The sequence below is a fragment of the Mus caroli genome, chromosome 7, assembly GCF_900094665.2.
Source record: "Mus caroli chromosome 7, CAROLI_EIJ_v1.1, whole genome shotgun sequence".
Taxonomy (NCBI): Eukaryota; Metazoa; Chordata; class Mammalia; order Rodentia; family Muridae; genus Mus; species Mus caroli.
This window is the reverse complement of record NC_034576.1, coordinates 48,354,580-48,371,142: the sequence shown is the minus strand read 5'-3', so window position 1 is coordinate 48,371,142 and position 16,563 is coordinate 48,354,580. Positions and strand designations below refer to the sequence as shown.

Sequence of the window (16,563 nt, the reverse complement as noted above, 5' to 3'; positions counted from 1 at the left end):
GGCTGTGGGGAGGTGGGCCCAAGCAACCCCAGCTGTGTCCTGCTCCAAGCTCCGCTTCCCACACCTTCCCAGGTTGATCAGGTTTTTCCTTCCCCGTGAAGACCCCTTCCTTCTGAGGGTGGGCCAGGCCTTGGAGATCAGCCTCCAACCCTAGGTCTCACACCTCAGTCCACCTCAGAGCCCACCTCCGCCTCTGGCAGGTTCACTGTCTACATCTACGTGCTTCAACGCTCCACCCTGAAGTCCTCAGCTTTTGAGCCCCATTCTTTAGGATGTGTTCATGTGATGAGAGGCAGCATGTCCTCATTAGCCTTGAAGACCAGAAACAGAAATATATCCATTCAGACAGCAGGAAGCCAGATGTCGTCCTCTGACCTCTGTGCATGCACAGAAGACTTGAGCGCACATACCCATGTGCACACAACACCCCTCCCCAACAAAACACTCACTGCACCCTCCCAGTTACTCAGCCACCCACCCATCCATTCCTTCATGCCTTCACACCTCCATGCATCTATTCCTCTGTTCATCCATCTATCCATCTACCCACCCAGACAGACCGACATCTTCCCACTAACACACCTGTTTATTCATCCACCTAGTTCCTGCCCAGCTGTGTGTCCATCCATTTGGATGTCCTGCCCCTCCTTCTCTCCATTCATCTACATGCACTCATGCATTCACCTCTCCATTACCTCTTTCTGTCCATCTGACATGTCATTCTTGACCATAGAGCCATCACATCCCACAGCAAGAAAGAACTCTGACTGGCCCAGTTGCAGTTGACCATAACTTTCAAAATAAGACCTGGGTCTCATCTTCTACTAATTACCAACTAGGTGACCTTAGACAAATAAGTTAATCTCTCTGGACCCCTTTTTCCCTCCTCCATCAATAAAATGGGCATACTGTCAAATCCTTCTGCCTTGCAAGACTATTTGGAAACAAAAGTCTATCGATTTCCTGGTCTACCCAGACACTCCGTGCTCTGAGGTTTACTTTGTACCTTCGTGGGTTTCTGTTGAGTCCAAGGAACATATACCTCAGTAGAGTATTTAAAAGGCTGAAGTAAGGGAACACTCTCTGGGAGCACTGAGGATATCCCAGACTGTTCCAGGTTCAAAGCTTGGGACCAAAACTTGCCACCAAGGCTACATTCATTTTACAAATGAAGCAAAAACTCCCTCATCACAGGAAACAGCAAGCAAGGGCAGGCAGGGAGGCCAGGAGCTAGAGGAGGCTGAGGAGGGAGGAGCCTGTAAGGGAACGGTGGGTGGGCTGCCAGAGCCAATGCACAGGATTCCAAGGGTAGCCCCCAGGCTTCAGAGAAGGCTGGGGGCACAGGAAGCCACCATGCTTGTGCTCACATCCCCGGACTGAGAGAGAAATATATATATATATATATATATATATATATATATATATATATGCCTGGTGAAAGCCAGGCCTCAGGGGACGACTCCTGCTGCCCAGAAGGGAAGCCAGGGCCTGGCATTTCTGACCTTTGTGCCACTAAATATATCATTGGTGACGGTGGTTCATGGCCCCGAGGCTGTGAGGCCACCAGGCTTGTACATTCTGCATCTCTTGGCTCAGCCAGGGCCTCACTGTATACTGAAGAATCTAAGCACAGGCCTAGTGAGTGCTGCCAGATCCCACTCTTAGTAGGTGCTATCCCAGCTTCCAGGGCCCCACTATTCAGACTCTCACCCCACCACAGGATACAAACTCCTGCTCAGTCAGATGCCATCTGCTCAGTTCCACACCACGACAGGGGGAATACCACAATCCAGCCCTGGCCAAGGCCAAAGGCCTTTCTTTTTGCCCTGTCTCCTCCCAACATCACTTCTTTGCCCTTGATGTGGTGGTCTCCCCACACACATGGCCTTACTAGGAACCATATTCTCTCCCTAAAATCCTCTTCCTGCTGCTGACTACACCTGGGTCCTCCAACCCCACTATGTATGCCTTACAGCTTAGGAAACGAAGGCTCAGAAATGTACTGGCCGGGCACCAAATGTGTAGGATTCTTAGGAGCCAAGTCAGGGGTATCTATGGCTCTGTGAGGCAGCACCCTGCACAGGGCAGATGACAGGAGCCCAGCTGTGGCCCTCACTCCAGGGCTCCGGCTGGCTCGCCGTGGCCCAGCAGGCAGCCATGTTCCTCACAGCAGCTCAGAGAGCCCCTGAGGTTGAACATACAAATTCATCTTTAATAAGTAAGACATTGGCTCAGGTATGCAGCTGTGGTCTGAAGTATGTCTCCAACCCCAACCTGGCAACGAGACTCAAAAGGGGGGCTCCTCTACCATCTAAGAGGACAGGAAATGTCCTTAGGGAACCATCCTACCCAGCAGGCTTGGAGTTCCATGGAAGCCACTCCAGTAATAACCAACTTTATTTATAGACATTAGGTTTTTGCTCTAAGAACCACCAAGGCTAGTGACTTCAGCATAACACACTCACACAACACCTTCCTGAAGAAATACTGAGAAGGATCTAATTTGCACCTGTCCTAGCGGCTGGAATTCCGAAGAGCTCCTTGTATCTTTCTTCTTCCTCCCACCAGTGAGCCAAACTAGCTGAGTACTTCAGGGGTCACACAGTTTCTAATCTGCAGATCCAGGCAGTATGGCTACTGAGGCCCACCACCTTTATCTTAGCTACCTTCGTTACATACGCTGCAGTGGGAAGCTTAGAAGTAGCCATGGGGCTCGAAGCATCCGTGTGAGCTTCGTTTGCCAGGACCCCTCACTAACTTCCCTCTGGTTTCACACCCAGCTCTGGAGCCAGTCTGCTGGCAGCTAGGCATGGCTGGTCTTCAGTGAGAAGACAGAAGTCACCCTATAGCCAAGCAGGAGCGCCCTTCCGTGAAGAGCCAGCCTGTGTGGGCTACTGTGGTCGTAGAGGGGGAGGTCAGAGGAGGGAGCTCTTGGGCTGGCAGGCTGGGGAAGACACGCAGGACCCTCACCCCTACCACCCTGCAGGAAGTCTGTGGGGGAGCACAACACTTCCTGACCTGCCACCGTCCCCTGGCCCTGATATGCCTGGCCGTACCCAGAGCCAATGCACACACCTGCTGCTCACAGGGTTTGTAGATCTAACTCGCTCTGCTGCCCAGCTGTCATATGGCCCCCTCTGCTAAAATCGCCATCTCTGTGACACTGGTCCCCCGGGACATGGTGCATACCTGCTGTTTCCTTTTGAGTTTCTCACACTGGGATATGAGGTTCCAAGGACACCAGTGCCTGACAGGTTTGTTTTTGTTTTTTTTTTTTTGTTTTTTTTCCTGGCTCGATTCCTAACATGAGTCCTAGTCCGGACAGCAGTGCCCGGCACACAGTAGGTGCTTTTCAATATCTGCTGGATAAAAAAAATGACTAAATAAATACTGAGTACTAACTGTAGCCCTGGAAGGCTCTCTTATGTGCAGGTGAGATGCTGGAGTCCCTTTCTGTACCGTGGTGGAGGGAAGGGAGGATCTAGGATGCTGTAGGCCATGGATAATGTAGAAACAGGGCTGGCAGCCATTGGGTGAGAGGTGGAAGGGGCATTTGAGGCCCTGCGGAGGCTTGGGACAGTTTCCCTTGTCTGCCACCATGCTGCCTGCAGTGGCCTCGGCCTGGGCACAGTAAGGCTGGCTCCTGAGGCCCCCTGAGATCAGCTGTCTGGGGCTGCCCCTGCTAATATTAGCCCGTCCCCACTAAGCCTGGCGTCAGTGTGACGGGGTAGCCCCGCCTGAGAGTGGGCACTGTCCACTGGCACCAACAACAGCCTTTATCCCTGGTCCTGGGATCCTGCAGCTCTGAGGTCCAAGAGACCCCTGAGCATTCCCTGATGGAAAGCTAAAATGCTCTGAGCTAAGGGGCGTGGCCTCCTCCACTGCCAGGCCCACCACATTTGCACACCTGTCAGGCTAGGATCATGAAATTTGGCTCCTGGCCAGAACCTGATGTCAGCTGCCTGACTGCCCTCCCTGACTCTCCCTGGATGCAGCGGGTAGAATTCTGTCATCTCCCTCTAGGGAGGGAGGAAGAGAAGGGATAAGCAGCCCATTGCAACAGACAGGGAGACTGAGGTTCAAGGGGAATGTGACCTGCCTGCAATATACAGGAGTCTCATGGGAGAATCCAGGCCTGTCTCTCAGAGTGATGTTATGAAAACCAGATCCTGTGAGACCGAGTCTGGAAAATGGGGCTCTAGGGGCCAGGATAGGTTAGGTGACCCCTCAAACAGATTTTTTTAGGGGATATGGGACTCAAAGGAGAAAGTGGGTGGGACCCAGGTAAAGGTGTGGGTCTTCTAGGGCCACGAGCTGGTGAGAAGATAATGAGCGCCACGGTAATTAAACACTGATTACGTTCTGGGTTCTGGGCCGAGTGCTTAACACATTTAATCCTCCCGACTTCCCTATGAGTCAGGAGCTATTAATAGTGTTCTCTTGAGGCACAGACAGGTTAGGGAACTTGTCCAAGGTCACACAGCTGGTGATAGTGGGGCTGAGATTTGAACTCAGGTCTCCCCATTCAAGAGGCCTGCCCTCGGGACAGATTGGACTTTGAATCCCATTGCAAGGGTCAAACAGCCAGGAACTGAGGAGAGAGAGTTGTTCCATATATTCTTTTAGTGAACACACAACTGAGGCTCCAAGTAGAGGAATTGGGGATAAAAAAAAATCTTTCTAGGCCTTCAGGAGGAGTCTGTTTTGAAATCCAGTGACGAATACCTAGAACTTCCCACAAACATGGTTGACAACGGAAGGAGGACAGGAGGGGGCGGGAAGGTTGTGGAGGGAAGGGTAGAAAACCCGGCTGACCCTCAAGGGAAAGAGAGTCCCAGGAGACATCCGCCTAAGCGGTACCGTGCAGGCCCTTGGGAGCTTGTGTGTGTTCATCTCGGAGCTGTACTTGGGAGTGGGGGGCAGGAGTGTGGAGAGGGCCGTGGATATGAACCCCTCCATCTGTAGGCCTGGAGTCCCTGCATCACCCCAGACTGCCACCCCACCTTGGCCTGTTCACCACGGCTCCAGTGGGGGAGGTGAAGCAGTTCCCAGGTAGGCAGAGAAGGATGTGGGTCAGCAAGGGGTCAGCCGGCCTCACACTGGAGCCCCTCCTGCCTCTGCCTCCTGCATTCGGGGATTACAGGCATGCCTCTGCCCCTACACAGATCCCTTGACCTTCAACAGGTATTTATTTAGCACCCATCCTGTTCCAGGTACTGCTCTAGGTTTTATGCCACAATTAGTCGAAAGGGGCTAGAATTACTGACGTCATGGAGTCCACATGCTAGGAGAACAAACAAGCAATGTGAGTAGGGAAGGCACACAGAGCATCAGATGCCTGACAGAAACCTGGGATGCCATAATGGAGGGGAGCTGGAGGGGAGCGAGATGACAGAGAAGAGGAGAAGCTGGGTGGGAGAGGGTAAGAAAGAAGGCTGGGTGTGGGAGCATCCTTACACACCCCCATCAGGTCCCCGGAAAGAGTTAGGCTTCACCTCCAAGGGAGACCAAATCCACAGTGAGACAGAATGAAGGACTGATGGGGTCAGGGTAGCATAGGTTACCCTGTAGAGAAGAGCCTTAGGCAGGACAGGGTAACCAGGGCTGAGGCAAAGAGAACAGACGGCTGCAGCAGGCATGTGAGAAAAAGTTCCCAGAGGACAGCCCAGTCAAAAGCATTATGCCTGAGAATTGCTCAGAAGGGGCCCCACCCTCCTACCCCCAGGCTACAAGGAAGGTCAGAGTCACAGAACGGACAACCTGCACATACTATCCAGTGCTCCATGGATCCTGTCACGCCCCCCTCCCAGGCTATGAACTACCGCCTCCCTCAGCACCTCTCAGCCACCAGTGTGCTCCAGTCATCTGGGGAGCCTGTTAGAGTATGGGTTCCCACTAGGCCATTTGGGCTGAGGCCTGAGTCCTCATTTCTAGCAAGCCCCAATCCTACTCTCATCAGCTCCTGTTGCTTTTGGACGAGGAGCTATGCTTGGAACAGCAGCCACCTATGTGGTCCCCATGACAGGAACTCTCCCTGGCCAACAGTTATGTCACCCACAAATGGCCAGTTTTAGGAATGGAACCTTTCCAGGACACAGCCCAAGAATCTGAACTTCTTGAAGGACCCTGGGCCGTTCTCGAGGGTCCTTGAGACGGTCCTACAGCAGGACACCCTACAGCATCTGTCTCTAAGCCTCCCTGACAGCCAGCGGTAAGACCCTAACCTTGTCCCACACAGTGTTTCTCTACTATGGTCCTTTTTCCAATATAGTCTGATACCACTGTTCCCCTCTGAATGGCTTCTTGCTGTTCACTAGAGGACTGACAGCCAAGAAAAAGGCCCAGGCAAGAGGGATACAGCTCGTTCCCAATGAAGTGAAACGGCACACCCCAAAGTAGCAGTATCCCAAATGTGAGCCTGCTGCTGAGCTGGTGATCTCTCCAGCCTGGTAGTGACTGCTCGACTTTGAATGAATGAATGAGTATAGATTGAATGTGGACTGAAGCCAAGTGAAGAGAGGCTCTGGAGACCCTCCCCTGGGCTCCCTGCCCCTTGGTGCCATGGCTCGGTCCAGAGATCTCACTGATATTGTGGAGGGCAGCTAGGCGAGGGTATGGAAGGGGAGAGAAGAAGGACTCACTCATCTCTCAGCTCCTTTGAGCAGCTTTAGTCCAGGATTCTTAAATCCCCAGGATGATGAAGAGATTCCTAGCGTGCACTGAGCTCAACCTTCCTGAATGACACAGGTGAAGAAAAACCATAGCCCTAAGGAGCTGGGTCTTGCCTGGACCATCTCAGGAGCATTAGAGGGAAGCTGTAAATCTTGTTCTGGTCGAGTTGTCTGATGCCTACAACCTGAAGTTTGTTTGAGACATCATCTGTTCACATCTGATGGTCTGTACATCCCTAGCTCCAGGCCTTCAGAGCTTGCCCGCCCATGTCCAGTCTAAATTGTGCAAGCTGGGTGCCGTGGTACCCAGGGTCCTCAGTCCAAAGGGAGGAGGTTCGGCACAGGCAGCCAGGCAGGCTGAGAGTTGGGAGCTGAGGAGGGTAGATTGCATGCTCAGAAGGGAGCAGGAAGCACAGCAAAGGTAGGGAGTAGAGGAGCCGAAGCCCAGAGCTGAAGACAAAGCCTGGAGACCAGGAGGGCCGAGGAAACCAGACCAACGTGGATCGTGGGAGACATGGCAGGCCTCAAACTCAGAGCTAAGGCGCAACCAGTGTTCTTTCCACACTGGTTCCCCTTCCCTGGTTCCTCTGCCATTCCCTGCGGGATCTAGCCAGTGTGAGTGCAGATGGGAGATGGCTGGGCACTGTGGAGACAGTTTCTTCTTTAAGAGTTCCATTAACCCAGCTGGGACATGGCCCTCCTGCTATGGTAGACCAGGTCAGGACTTGCTGAGCAGGATCTCCGCCCGGGACAGGTGGTTGGGAACCAGATGGAAGTCCAGGCCTGGAGCATGGGAGGCCGCAGACCCTAACATCTCTGGAACACAGACAGGAGGCAGGCTCTGAATGCTGGCTGCTCTGCTCCTGAGGCTAAGGGACCCTGGTCACCTCTGTGACTTCACCTCTGTGAGTGTTAGTAGCCTCGCTGTGCGGCAAGGGCTTGGAAATACTAATGTGGTCCTGGAGTGGGGGGCGTTGTGAGAACTGAACAAGGATCTGCGAACCAAGGCAGCATGGCGTGCCGAGGCCCTGAAAGGGCAAGTAGGTGGCTATTCTCCCTCCATCCAGAGAGGACTGGGGAGGTAGTAAGATGGGCAGAACACTGGGGTGATCTCTGCATTTCTTGAAAACTGAGGGCAAAGAGCAGCAGAACGCCTGGGCTTTTGCGTTTTGGGCCCCACTGACGCATGCAGTGGTAGTGATGTCTTCTCTTCACTGAGCCTGCGCCATCTACCTGGATGATGAACATGGCAATCATTCTTCCCCAAGCCCCTCCCAAGAGCCCAACCTGCACATTTCCAGAAAAATGCCACTTTAGGGAAAGAATGAAATGAGCTTAGTCTGAATCCCATGCTTGGTGATGTCTGGTCACACTAGCCTGGCTTCAGTGTGCCTCCTGCTCCAGCCCACTTAGCCTTATGTTTCCTGATGGTAATTTTCCATTCCCTGACTCTGCTCCCCCCACCCCCACCCTGCCCTAGTGCTTTCTTCACAGATGAGCCCAATGTCTATCCAGCCCCTACTTAGAGGTCTCATTGCATGGGTCCCTATACTTATTGTCACCGTCCTGAAAATGGTCTGCTTTTCCTATCGGCTTGTACTTTCCATGCCCTGAAAGAACCTTGGCTTTAATTGTAGTGACTGGAGGTGTCCAGAGAACAGCTATCTACAGTATATCCTATGCTCATGGAATGTCCTGAACAGCAGGACACTTGCCCTGGAGTCTCTCGGGTTCTCCTTTGCCTCTGAGCCACCTTCACAGATCCAGTTGGGACTGGGGCGGTGGCCAGGCTGACCCAGGAGTGACATCAGGGTGTGGCTTAAGGCCCTGACCTTTTGGTCCAGAGTGGAATATGCTGGTCATGAGACCGCTCAGAATAGCCAGAGGCACTAAATTCAGCTGCCGTGGGAGGCCTGATGTCTCTGGCTCAGGCAGTGGGCCCTGGAATGAGCCCCTACCAGAACCATCCCCCACCCCTGAGATGTCTTGTCTTCCCTGAGAGACTTAGGCCAACAACCTTCAAAGCTTCTGGGAGCCAAGGCCAAACCTCCAGACATTGAAGTTGCCCTCAGGGTGCCAGACTCCAAAGCCCCCCCAAGGTGGGACCTCAAAAACCTGCTGAGCTTTGAGTTTAGGAGAGGACAGACAACCTGCTCACCTGTGACCTTGAGAAATCTGTCCTCGCTGGGCCTCAACCTCCCCCTTCATAAAACCTCAGACTACATTGAGTGCAGGGGAAGCTTAGAACCTGACGGAGATAAAACTAAACTGAGCAAAATTTCTAACGAGCAGCTTGCTGTGCTGAGGAGGAGAACCCTGGGCCTGAATCTTGATGCTGTCTGTCCGGGCCAGGAAGAAGACTGCTACAGATCTGGTTTCTGGGTTGATGTGAAGAATAAAGGAGGGGCAGTGAGCTAGGCAGAAAGAGCCCTCCAGAGGGAACTGGCCATGACCTAGCAACTATAGGCAACTAAGCCAGGCCAGTGATCATTTAAGCGAGCATTGACTAAAGCCAGACCATCACACACTGGAATCGAGCTGGACCCAAGAGGCCCCAACATGAACCTGGGAAGTCCCACAGGCTTTGGCGACCTGACCAGTTTTTCAGTTGAAAAGGCCCTTGTGCTTGCCAAATGGAAAAAAATGGACTGGAAGGACCTGGGAGTAGAGCTGGAAATAGTCAGAGTGCTGGAGAGGCGGGCCTGAAGGGACCATGGCGCTCTGAAGCACAATGGCAGGCATGATGATAGAGAGAAGGGTGAAGTTCAGAGCTGGTTGTGAAGTAAGACAATGAGAAAGCCACCACAGCAGAAATACCAGCAAAACAATAAGACAAGCCACAATGGCAACTGTTTCCTGCTTCCTGTGTGCTGTGACTACCAGCGATCATATCAGACATTCTCTCTATGAACCTCTATGGTCAGTCCTCCCAGCCAACTCTTCCTCAGTGATGGGACTGAAGACCTCTTACGAGGTACTTGGTCTGTGCTTTTCTTTACCAAAAGAGCCTCGGGGGCTTGAGGGTACAATTAAAACAAAACAAAACAAAACAAAACAAAACAAAACAAAACAAAACAACATTGGAGGACTCTTGGTAAAGAATTCCAATATCTGGATGGGCCACGCTACCATTACATGATACCATGTCTCAAAGTATGCCCTGTCCTGGGGAAGAGGGCACTTCCAGAGAAGTGCCTGTTAATAGTTCCATCTTTGCCTCATGCCCAACTCAGGACTCCCCAGAGTTGCCTCAGAAGTGGGACCCAAGGAAGAAAATAGAAGTCTTTAGCTGGGCTCTCCATTGTAACCACTAGGTGACTCTCTTCCAAGATAGCCAAGAAGAGTTAGAGCTATATCAGGTCCCAAAGACTAAGGGACGGAGCAAAGAGGCAGAGAAGAACAAGAAGATGGACAGTAGACTGCACAGAGGTAGGACTTCACCAATTTTAAGTTCATTGGCATTCATGGGGTCAAATGACCTGTGGAAAATGATACACACACACACACTCATACACGGGACACTTCCTGGCCTGCAACCTAGAGACCATTCTTGGCCTTGATATGACAATGACTAATGCTCCCAGTGACATGTAAATCACAAAGGCCTAGGGCCTCTGACCTCAGCTGACTCTCAAGGAGGTGAGGAGGGCAGGTTTCCAGCCAGCTGGCTCAATCCACCAGCTCTCACAGGCCTGCGACTTTGCATACTGCTCTTCCTCTGCCTCTCCCTGCCAACACCTGCTCACCCCTTAGTGTCTGCCCAGTGTGACTCCAGGAGGCAGCTCATTCCAGGAAGCCCCTCATCCCCTCATCTCCATAGCTACATCACCACTCACACCTTATGTGTGTCTGAGGCTGCAACATCCATCCTAGAGTGGGGCTCAGCTTGCCCCAGTTCACGTCAATCCCCAACCCCTACTCTGGAAGATCAGGGAACTAGCTGTTCTAGCCAGCACTGTTACCCCTTGTAGCTCCAATGGGCCTCCCTTCTCCAACCAAGGAGCTCCTATGTCCCACAGCCAACATCCTGACAGCTTCTTGGAGGATGTGACCTCACTGCTGGCCCATACATGCACAATTGGCCTGGCTGGAACATAGGTCTTCTGAGGTGTGACATGCAAGGAAATGCCTTCAGCCAGACATCCTGGAAGTCTGGAGGTGAAGACAGCAGGCACAGAACCCACAGAATATTATCTTCTTCCAGGTACTCCCAGGCCACACTAGGTCTCTTTCACATACAAGCACGAATAGTAACAGTGACACACAGCCAAGACCCCTCTCATAGAAAACATGCATTGTCACACATGGGACCTCATCCTTTCTTAACACATAGCCACACATAGCCTGTCACACACCTTGCATGTGCATAGGTGGTCTTTAGCACATAGCTTACACATATACACAGCCACACACACACACACGTCCACACCTGCCCACATACCTCTCAGAGATACACTGACCTGGGGTCTTATACAAAGCATTTCTTACACATGCATTCTCTCTCTTTCTCTCTCTCTCTCTCTCTCTCTCTCTCTCTCTCTCTCTCACACACACACACACACACACACACACACACACACACAGACACACGGACACACAAATGCAAATGCACACACACACACACACCATTTCTCAACCCACATACAATCTCACATCCAGTTTCTTTGACACAAGTATCTCTCTTACAGTCACACACACACACACACACACACACACACACACACACACACACACATGAACACATAGGCACACACACATGTGCTCCCAGAGTCACATCCACCAACATATTTTTATCCTTACACACGAGGAGTCTCTCACACACCCACACAGAATCTCACACACAAGCCTTTCTAGTTTTTGTTTTACACACACAGACTATATCACACATGAGATTTGGGTCTGAAATCTAGAAAGAAAAAAAAAAGAACCCTAAACCCAGACCCACCAATCTGTGAAGGCTTTTCCAGGCTGTGAGGGGGAGGAGTAAAGAAAGGTGACAGCGGGCGGGCGGGCAGCGGCAGAGCAGAGATGGAAGGGGGGAGGAGGTGGGCAGCAGGCTGGTCTCTGCGCAGGGCTGCAGCAAGGCAGCGCAATGCAGCTAGGCCAGCCAGGCAGGCAGGCAGCAGGAGCCTGGTTCTAATCCCAGCTCTTCCTTCACTTCCACTCCTTCTATGGGTCTCAGTGTCCTCATGTGGTACCCATGCCTGTGGCCTCTCCAGGAGGCTACCAGAAAAGACAGTAGTTCTGCAATCCTGAGTGCTACCCACCAATACCCTCCTGCACCCCAGTGCCCTCCCCTCCACCTCTGACTGTCCAGCTTTTCCCTGCGTGGGTTCTTCAGTAGACGCTCACGTGAGAGTTTCCTGACTTATGGTTTCCTACTGACAGGTCCTCAAGCTGTGCTTAGGTGGTTGGTCTATCTGTCTCCATTGAGTGAAGGGGCCACCTCATAGCCTAGGAATGGCCAGTGGGTGGAGAGAGTGGGTGAGGAGAACGGATACACCTTACTGACCCTCACATACCCTGAAACATGGGTACACTGATCAAAGTAGAGTCCACAGTGGCCAGTGGAGGGGCTCAGCCTTCTGCAACCACCTTAAAGAAGTTGGGCCTACTTCAGGCCAAGGTCAAATGTGAGTGGAAGGGCTGCTCTAACCCAGGTCTTGGCCTAGCCTGTGGGCGTCTCTCTCCCAGTGTATGCTGGCTCATTCTCCCAGTCCCAGGTTCCAGCCCCTCCCCACAGCTCAGCATAGCCTCCAGTTACATAATCCTCTAGCTGTAGTGGCCTCTGTCATCAAGGAGACAGGGAAGAGGAGAGGCCACCCCTAGTGGTCCCTGGCCTTTCTGGAGAGTGGCAGGGTTGGTGGCCATCTCAAGGAAGAATAGGGTCCCAGAAGGCTCTGGTTCAAATTTTACTAAGCCTTCTGCTTCCTACCTGACCTTGGCCAAGATCCTCAGTGGCAACATGGGAGACCAAGTGCTCTCTATCTCTACCCACAATCCCTATTCTAGGATTCAAGATATGAGATTTTGAACTGCTGCCCCCACCCTGTATGTCATTCTGTTTTATATTAGCATTAAATCTGTCAGGTGTCTGCCTGTACAGCCCTTCCTTGTCCTTGGGCACCTCAGAACCCTCCTCCTAGCTCCCAAATTTTGTCCACTGATTTGCTGATTTCAGCTTCTCCTTATTCCTCACCCCCATGCCAGCTCTGGCTCAGTTGCCTGTCTGCAAAAGAGAAGGGCCTGGGGCAGTAAGTAGATGGGCAGAGGTAGTGTTTTTTTTCCTGGAAGGGGCAGAGGTGGCTTATAGACAGGGAGGTACTGTTTCAGATTGCCAACTCTACACATCTCTCTCATCCTTGGTACTCTTCAGGACAGAGAACAGAGCCCAGGAAGACCTGGAGTGTGTCTTCCAGGGTAACTGTCTCTCTGGGGTCTCTATCTTGGTCTCAGCAACAGATGGCCCATCAAATGGCGCTTGCAGTCCACCACTCTCCCCATTTTGCAGAGGAAACTAATCCAGGGAGGCCATCTGAAGGGCCAAGGTCAGCAACAGGATATCCTTTCTCCCTTGTAACAATTTGCTGTTTCTAAAGGGGTGTGGCTGAGGAAGACACACCCACTTCACACACTTCTGGGTTCATTCCCCTTAAGGTTTTCCTCTCTGCCAGCCTCTTCCCAGGGGCCAGAGGAAGCAGGAGCTTATGGTTTGGACCTCCCCCAGGCTCTTCCCAGTCCTGGGAAGGCAGCTATTCCAGAGACCACTATTCTCTTATCTCCCGCACCCAGCCCAGATCCACACCAACCACCAAGCTCTTAACTATGAGTAGTCCCAAGACCACCTCCTCAAATGGCTTAAAGGTGGTCCCTGAGGTCTGTCTCTAGCTTCCCAGCAGGCTAAGATACTGTTTCTACTCCAAAGGCTCCCTGACCTAGGAAGAAGGAAGGAGTCTCTCCACCTTCCCCAAACCAAAGGGCAATTCATGCCTTCATGATGTACATCACGAATGCGCACTAACGAGAGTGTGGGGGTGTCACGCACACTCAAACACACACATATGCTCACTTCTTCCTACAGACTTTATCCATCCAAATACACACCAGCACACTTACATATATATGTATGCACAGTACACACACACACACACACACACACACACACACACATTCATATACAACCGGCAATACAAACTCATGTATATAAACCCAGTTATCATGGCAAAATCACCCCTTCTCTTACACACGTACACGTACACACCCCCTTCGTGTTCAGAACACTCTGGGCACTCACTGTCCACTGCACCCTGCCCGCAGGAAGCAGCAAAGGCTGCCTTTCCGGGTCAGGTTCTTCCGATGGATAAGCAGTCACTTACCCGCGCGTAGCGGGATGAGTAGGGGTCCTCGAACAGCGCCCAGATGCGCGGTTGCCAGCGGCGCCAGAAGCCGCCAGGCCGGCCATCTGGGGAGTCACTGAGCGCCAATCTCTTGGTCATCTCCAGCTCGTCCTCGCCGTCGCCCGAGTCGCCGGGGCCGTCGGCGTCCGCGTCGTCGGCGCTGTTGTCCAAGGGCGCACCGCCAAAGCTGTCCAGCGCCTCCTCAGCGTCTCGGTGCTGGCGATAGGTCATCCAGCAGCAGGGCTCCACGTCCGTCTCGTCGATGCCCCAGAAGGCCAGCTCCTCCTCGTAGAGCGGCCCGCACACGTCGGCCGGGCAGTGCAGCTTGCCGGTGCGGTAATAGTTCAGGATGTGAGCGAAGACGCCCGGGTGACGGTCAAAGAAGAACTCATCGGCACGCGGGTCATAGTCGAAGTGGCTGTGGGCGTCCGGCTCTGCCAGCCAGGCAAGCCGCGTGCCGGGCAGCGTGCGCAGCGTCGAGCGGTACGTCTGGTGGCGCGTGCCGCCCACGTTGATCACGATGCGCTCGCTCTCGTCCCCTTGGCCCATCGCGGCGCCCCCTTAGGCATGGCGCGGCCCAGCGACACCCATGGGAGCTGCCGCCAGGGGGAGTTGGCGACGGGGAGGGGGGCGCAGGGCCTCTTCCCCCCTCCCCCCAGCCGTCGGGGGGCACAGAGGACCGCGGCTCTGGCCACCCACCCCAAACAACGAGCCAAGCCCCCTCAGGGGGAGCTGTCAGGCAGGTGCGGGTCCAGGGGTGTGTGCACCGGTTCCCTAGGGTCTTTAAGGCGCCTAGTGTGAGAGGGATCTGGCCTGGCTGCGGAGGAGGCAGTGGAAGAGAAGAGGGAGGTAAAGAAGGAGGGAGGGAGGGAGTGGGGCGGCGCTCAGCGGCGAGGCCCGGGAGGAGGGGAGAGAGGATGGGGGGGCCGGGCTCCCGGTATCATCTCAGCGGGAAAAATGGAGAAACCGACACAAAGCTTTTTAGGGGAAGGTCAGCTGCTCCGTTTCGGGGGCCGGACCGATAGACCAGCCCCAGCTGGGAAAGAGGGGGTTACGAGAAATCCGTGCTTGGCTCTGCGGTGGTCGCTGCAGCGCGCTCCCGGTGCGGTGGGGACGGATGCGGCTTGCTCTCCTCCCTGCGTGACCGGTCCCCTTCGGCTCTCCTTGCCTATCTGCCTACTCCCCTCGGTGGCGAGTGAAGCTGCCTGACCTCCCTCCTCATTCCTTCTCCCCGCCTCCCGGAGGGGATGGCGGGTCCCCTGGGTAGGGGCACCAGGGTGCTGCCCCGCGGGGCGGCCGCTGAGCGCAGCACCTTGTGCGCTCGGGCTGGGTCAGGGGTTCCGCTGGGCTGCGTTGGGACTCAGGCTTCCGCGGCGGTGCTGAAGGGACAGCTCCCGGACGGCTGCGGAGCTGCGCTGGGCCGAGCGAAGGTTCTCCCGGCCGGGTTTGCTTGGCGGGGCCGGCGGGCACTGGCTCCGGTGTCTCTGCGCCCCGCACTCCGCTCTCTGCTCTGGGAGGGCGGGTGGCGCTGGCAGCCGAGGCGAGGGGCGCTGCCGAGGTCGGGCCCGGTAGGCGGGGGTGGCAGGTCCGGGCGCGGCGCAGCAAAGCTGGTGAGGCCAGGGAGGCGAGGCGCGGAGCGGCCACTGCCGCCACCGCCGCCGCCGCGCCGCTGCTGCCTCCGGGCTGCTGCTCCGCTGCCTGCTCGCTTGCTCGTTCGCGCGGTCCGCGTCCAGCCCGCGGCTCTCCGGACACGGGCACACGGCGCGCGCAGCCGCACTCGCCCCCGGAGGGAGGCGCCGCGCTGGGTCCTAAAAAGCCCTGATTCTGCGCCCCCCTCCGAGGCCGGCACCGAACCCCGCCTCCCTCAACCCTGGCGCTGGGGGCGCCCGCCCTTCGTTGCCTCTTGCTCGGTGGGGACCCGCCGACGCTCCGCCCTAGGGGAGCTCCACTTGTTGGGCGGAGGCTCCCAGCGAAGTCTGGGCCCGCGCCCCCGGGTCACACCGAGGTGAGAAGGGCGGCGGCCAGCTCCTCTTCTAACCCAGGAGCCATCTGATACCCTGAGCAGACAAGCCATTCCTTGACCAGGACGAGACTGACCTCTTAAGGAATCTTTTAATACCGACCCTTCCCCGGGAAGCCTGAAGGCCCAATGATTCTTTCAGAGATAACTTCTTACAGGGACTGTAAAATAATACCCTTTTCACCATCCCTCTGTCCTAACTCACCATTAATGATCAATCCCGAGCCCCTCTTGATCTCTTTGGCCCCTTTCAGGCCTTGAACCCTTCTTGATTCTAGGGTGGCTTAGTCACAACAATGACAGACAGACCTCAGTTTACCCAGAAAACTGAACTACCTTATGAAAACATGCACAAAGACTGCTCAGCCCCTTGAATACTGGCGGCCTCGCTCCCCTTCAGGCACTCTGGGTGGTGAGCCACGCATGTCCAGGGCTGTGGTCCCTACATACTGGAAGTTAATGCTGGGAACAGAGA

General features: G+C 54.4%; 1 protein-coding gene across 2 annotated transcripts in view; it reads right to left on the bottom strand.

Annotated features, from left to right (window-relative positions):
• Kcnc1 (potassium voltage-gated channel subfamily C member 1) overlaps nucleotides 1-15,828 on the bottom strand; it is a 41,795-nt gene extending 25,967 nt beyond the window's left edge. The window contains exon 1 of one of the 2 annotated variants that reach the window (XM_021167847.2): nucleotides 14,048-15,828. In XM_021167847.2, coding sequence (XP_021023506.1) covers nucleotides 14,048-14,617 — 570 coding nt within the window. In that variant the 5' untranslated portion in view covers nucleotides 14,618-15,828. The remainder of the gene's footprint in view (nucleotides 1-14,047) is intronic. The other variant, XM_029480081.1, reaches the window with a different exon arrangement.
• Nucleotides 15,829-16,563: the final 735 nt, after the last annotated feature.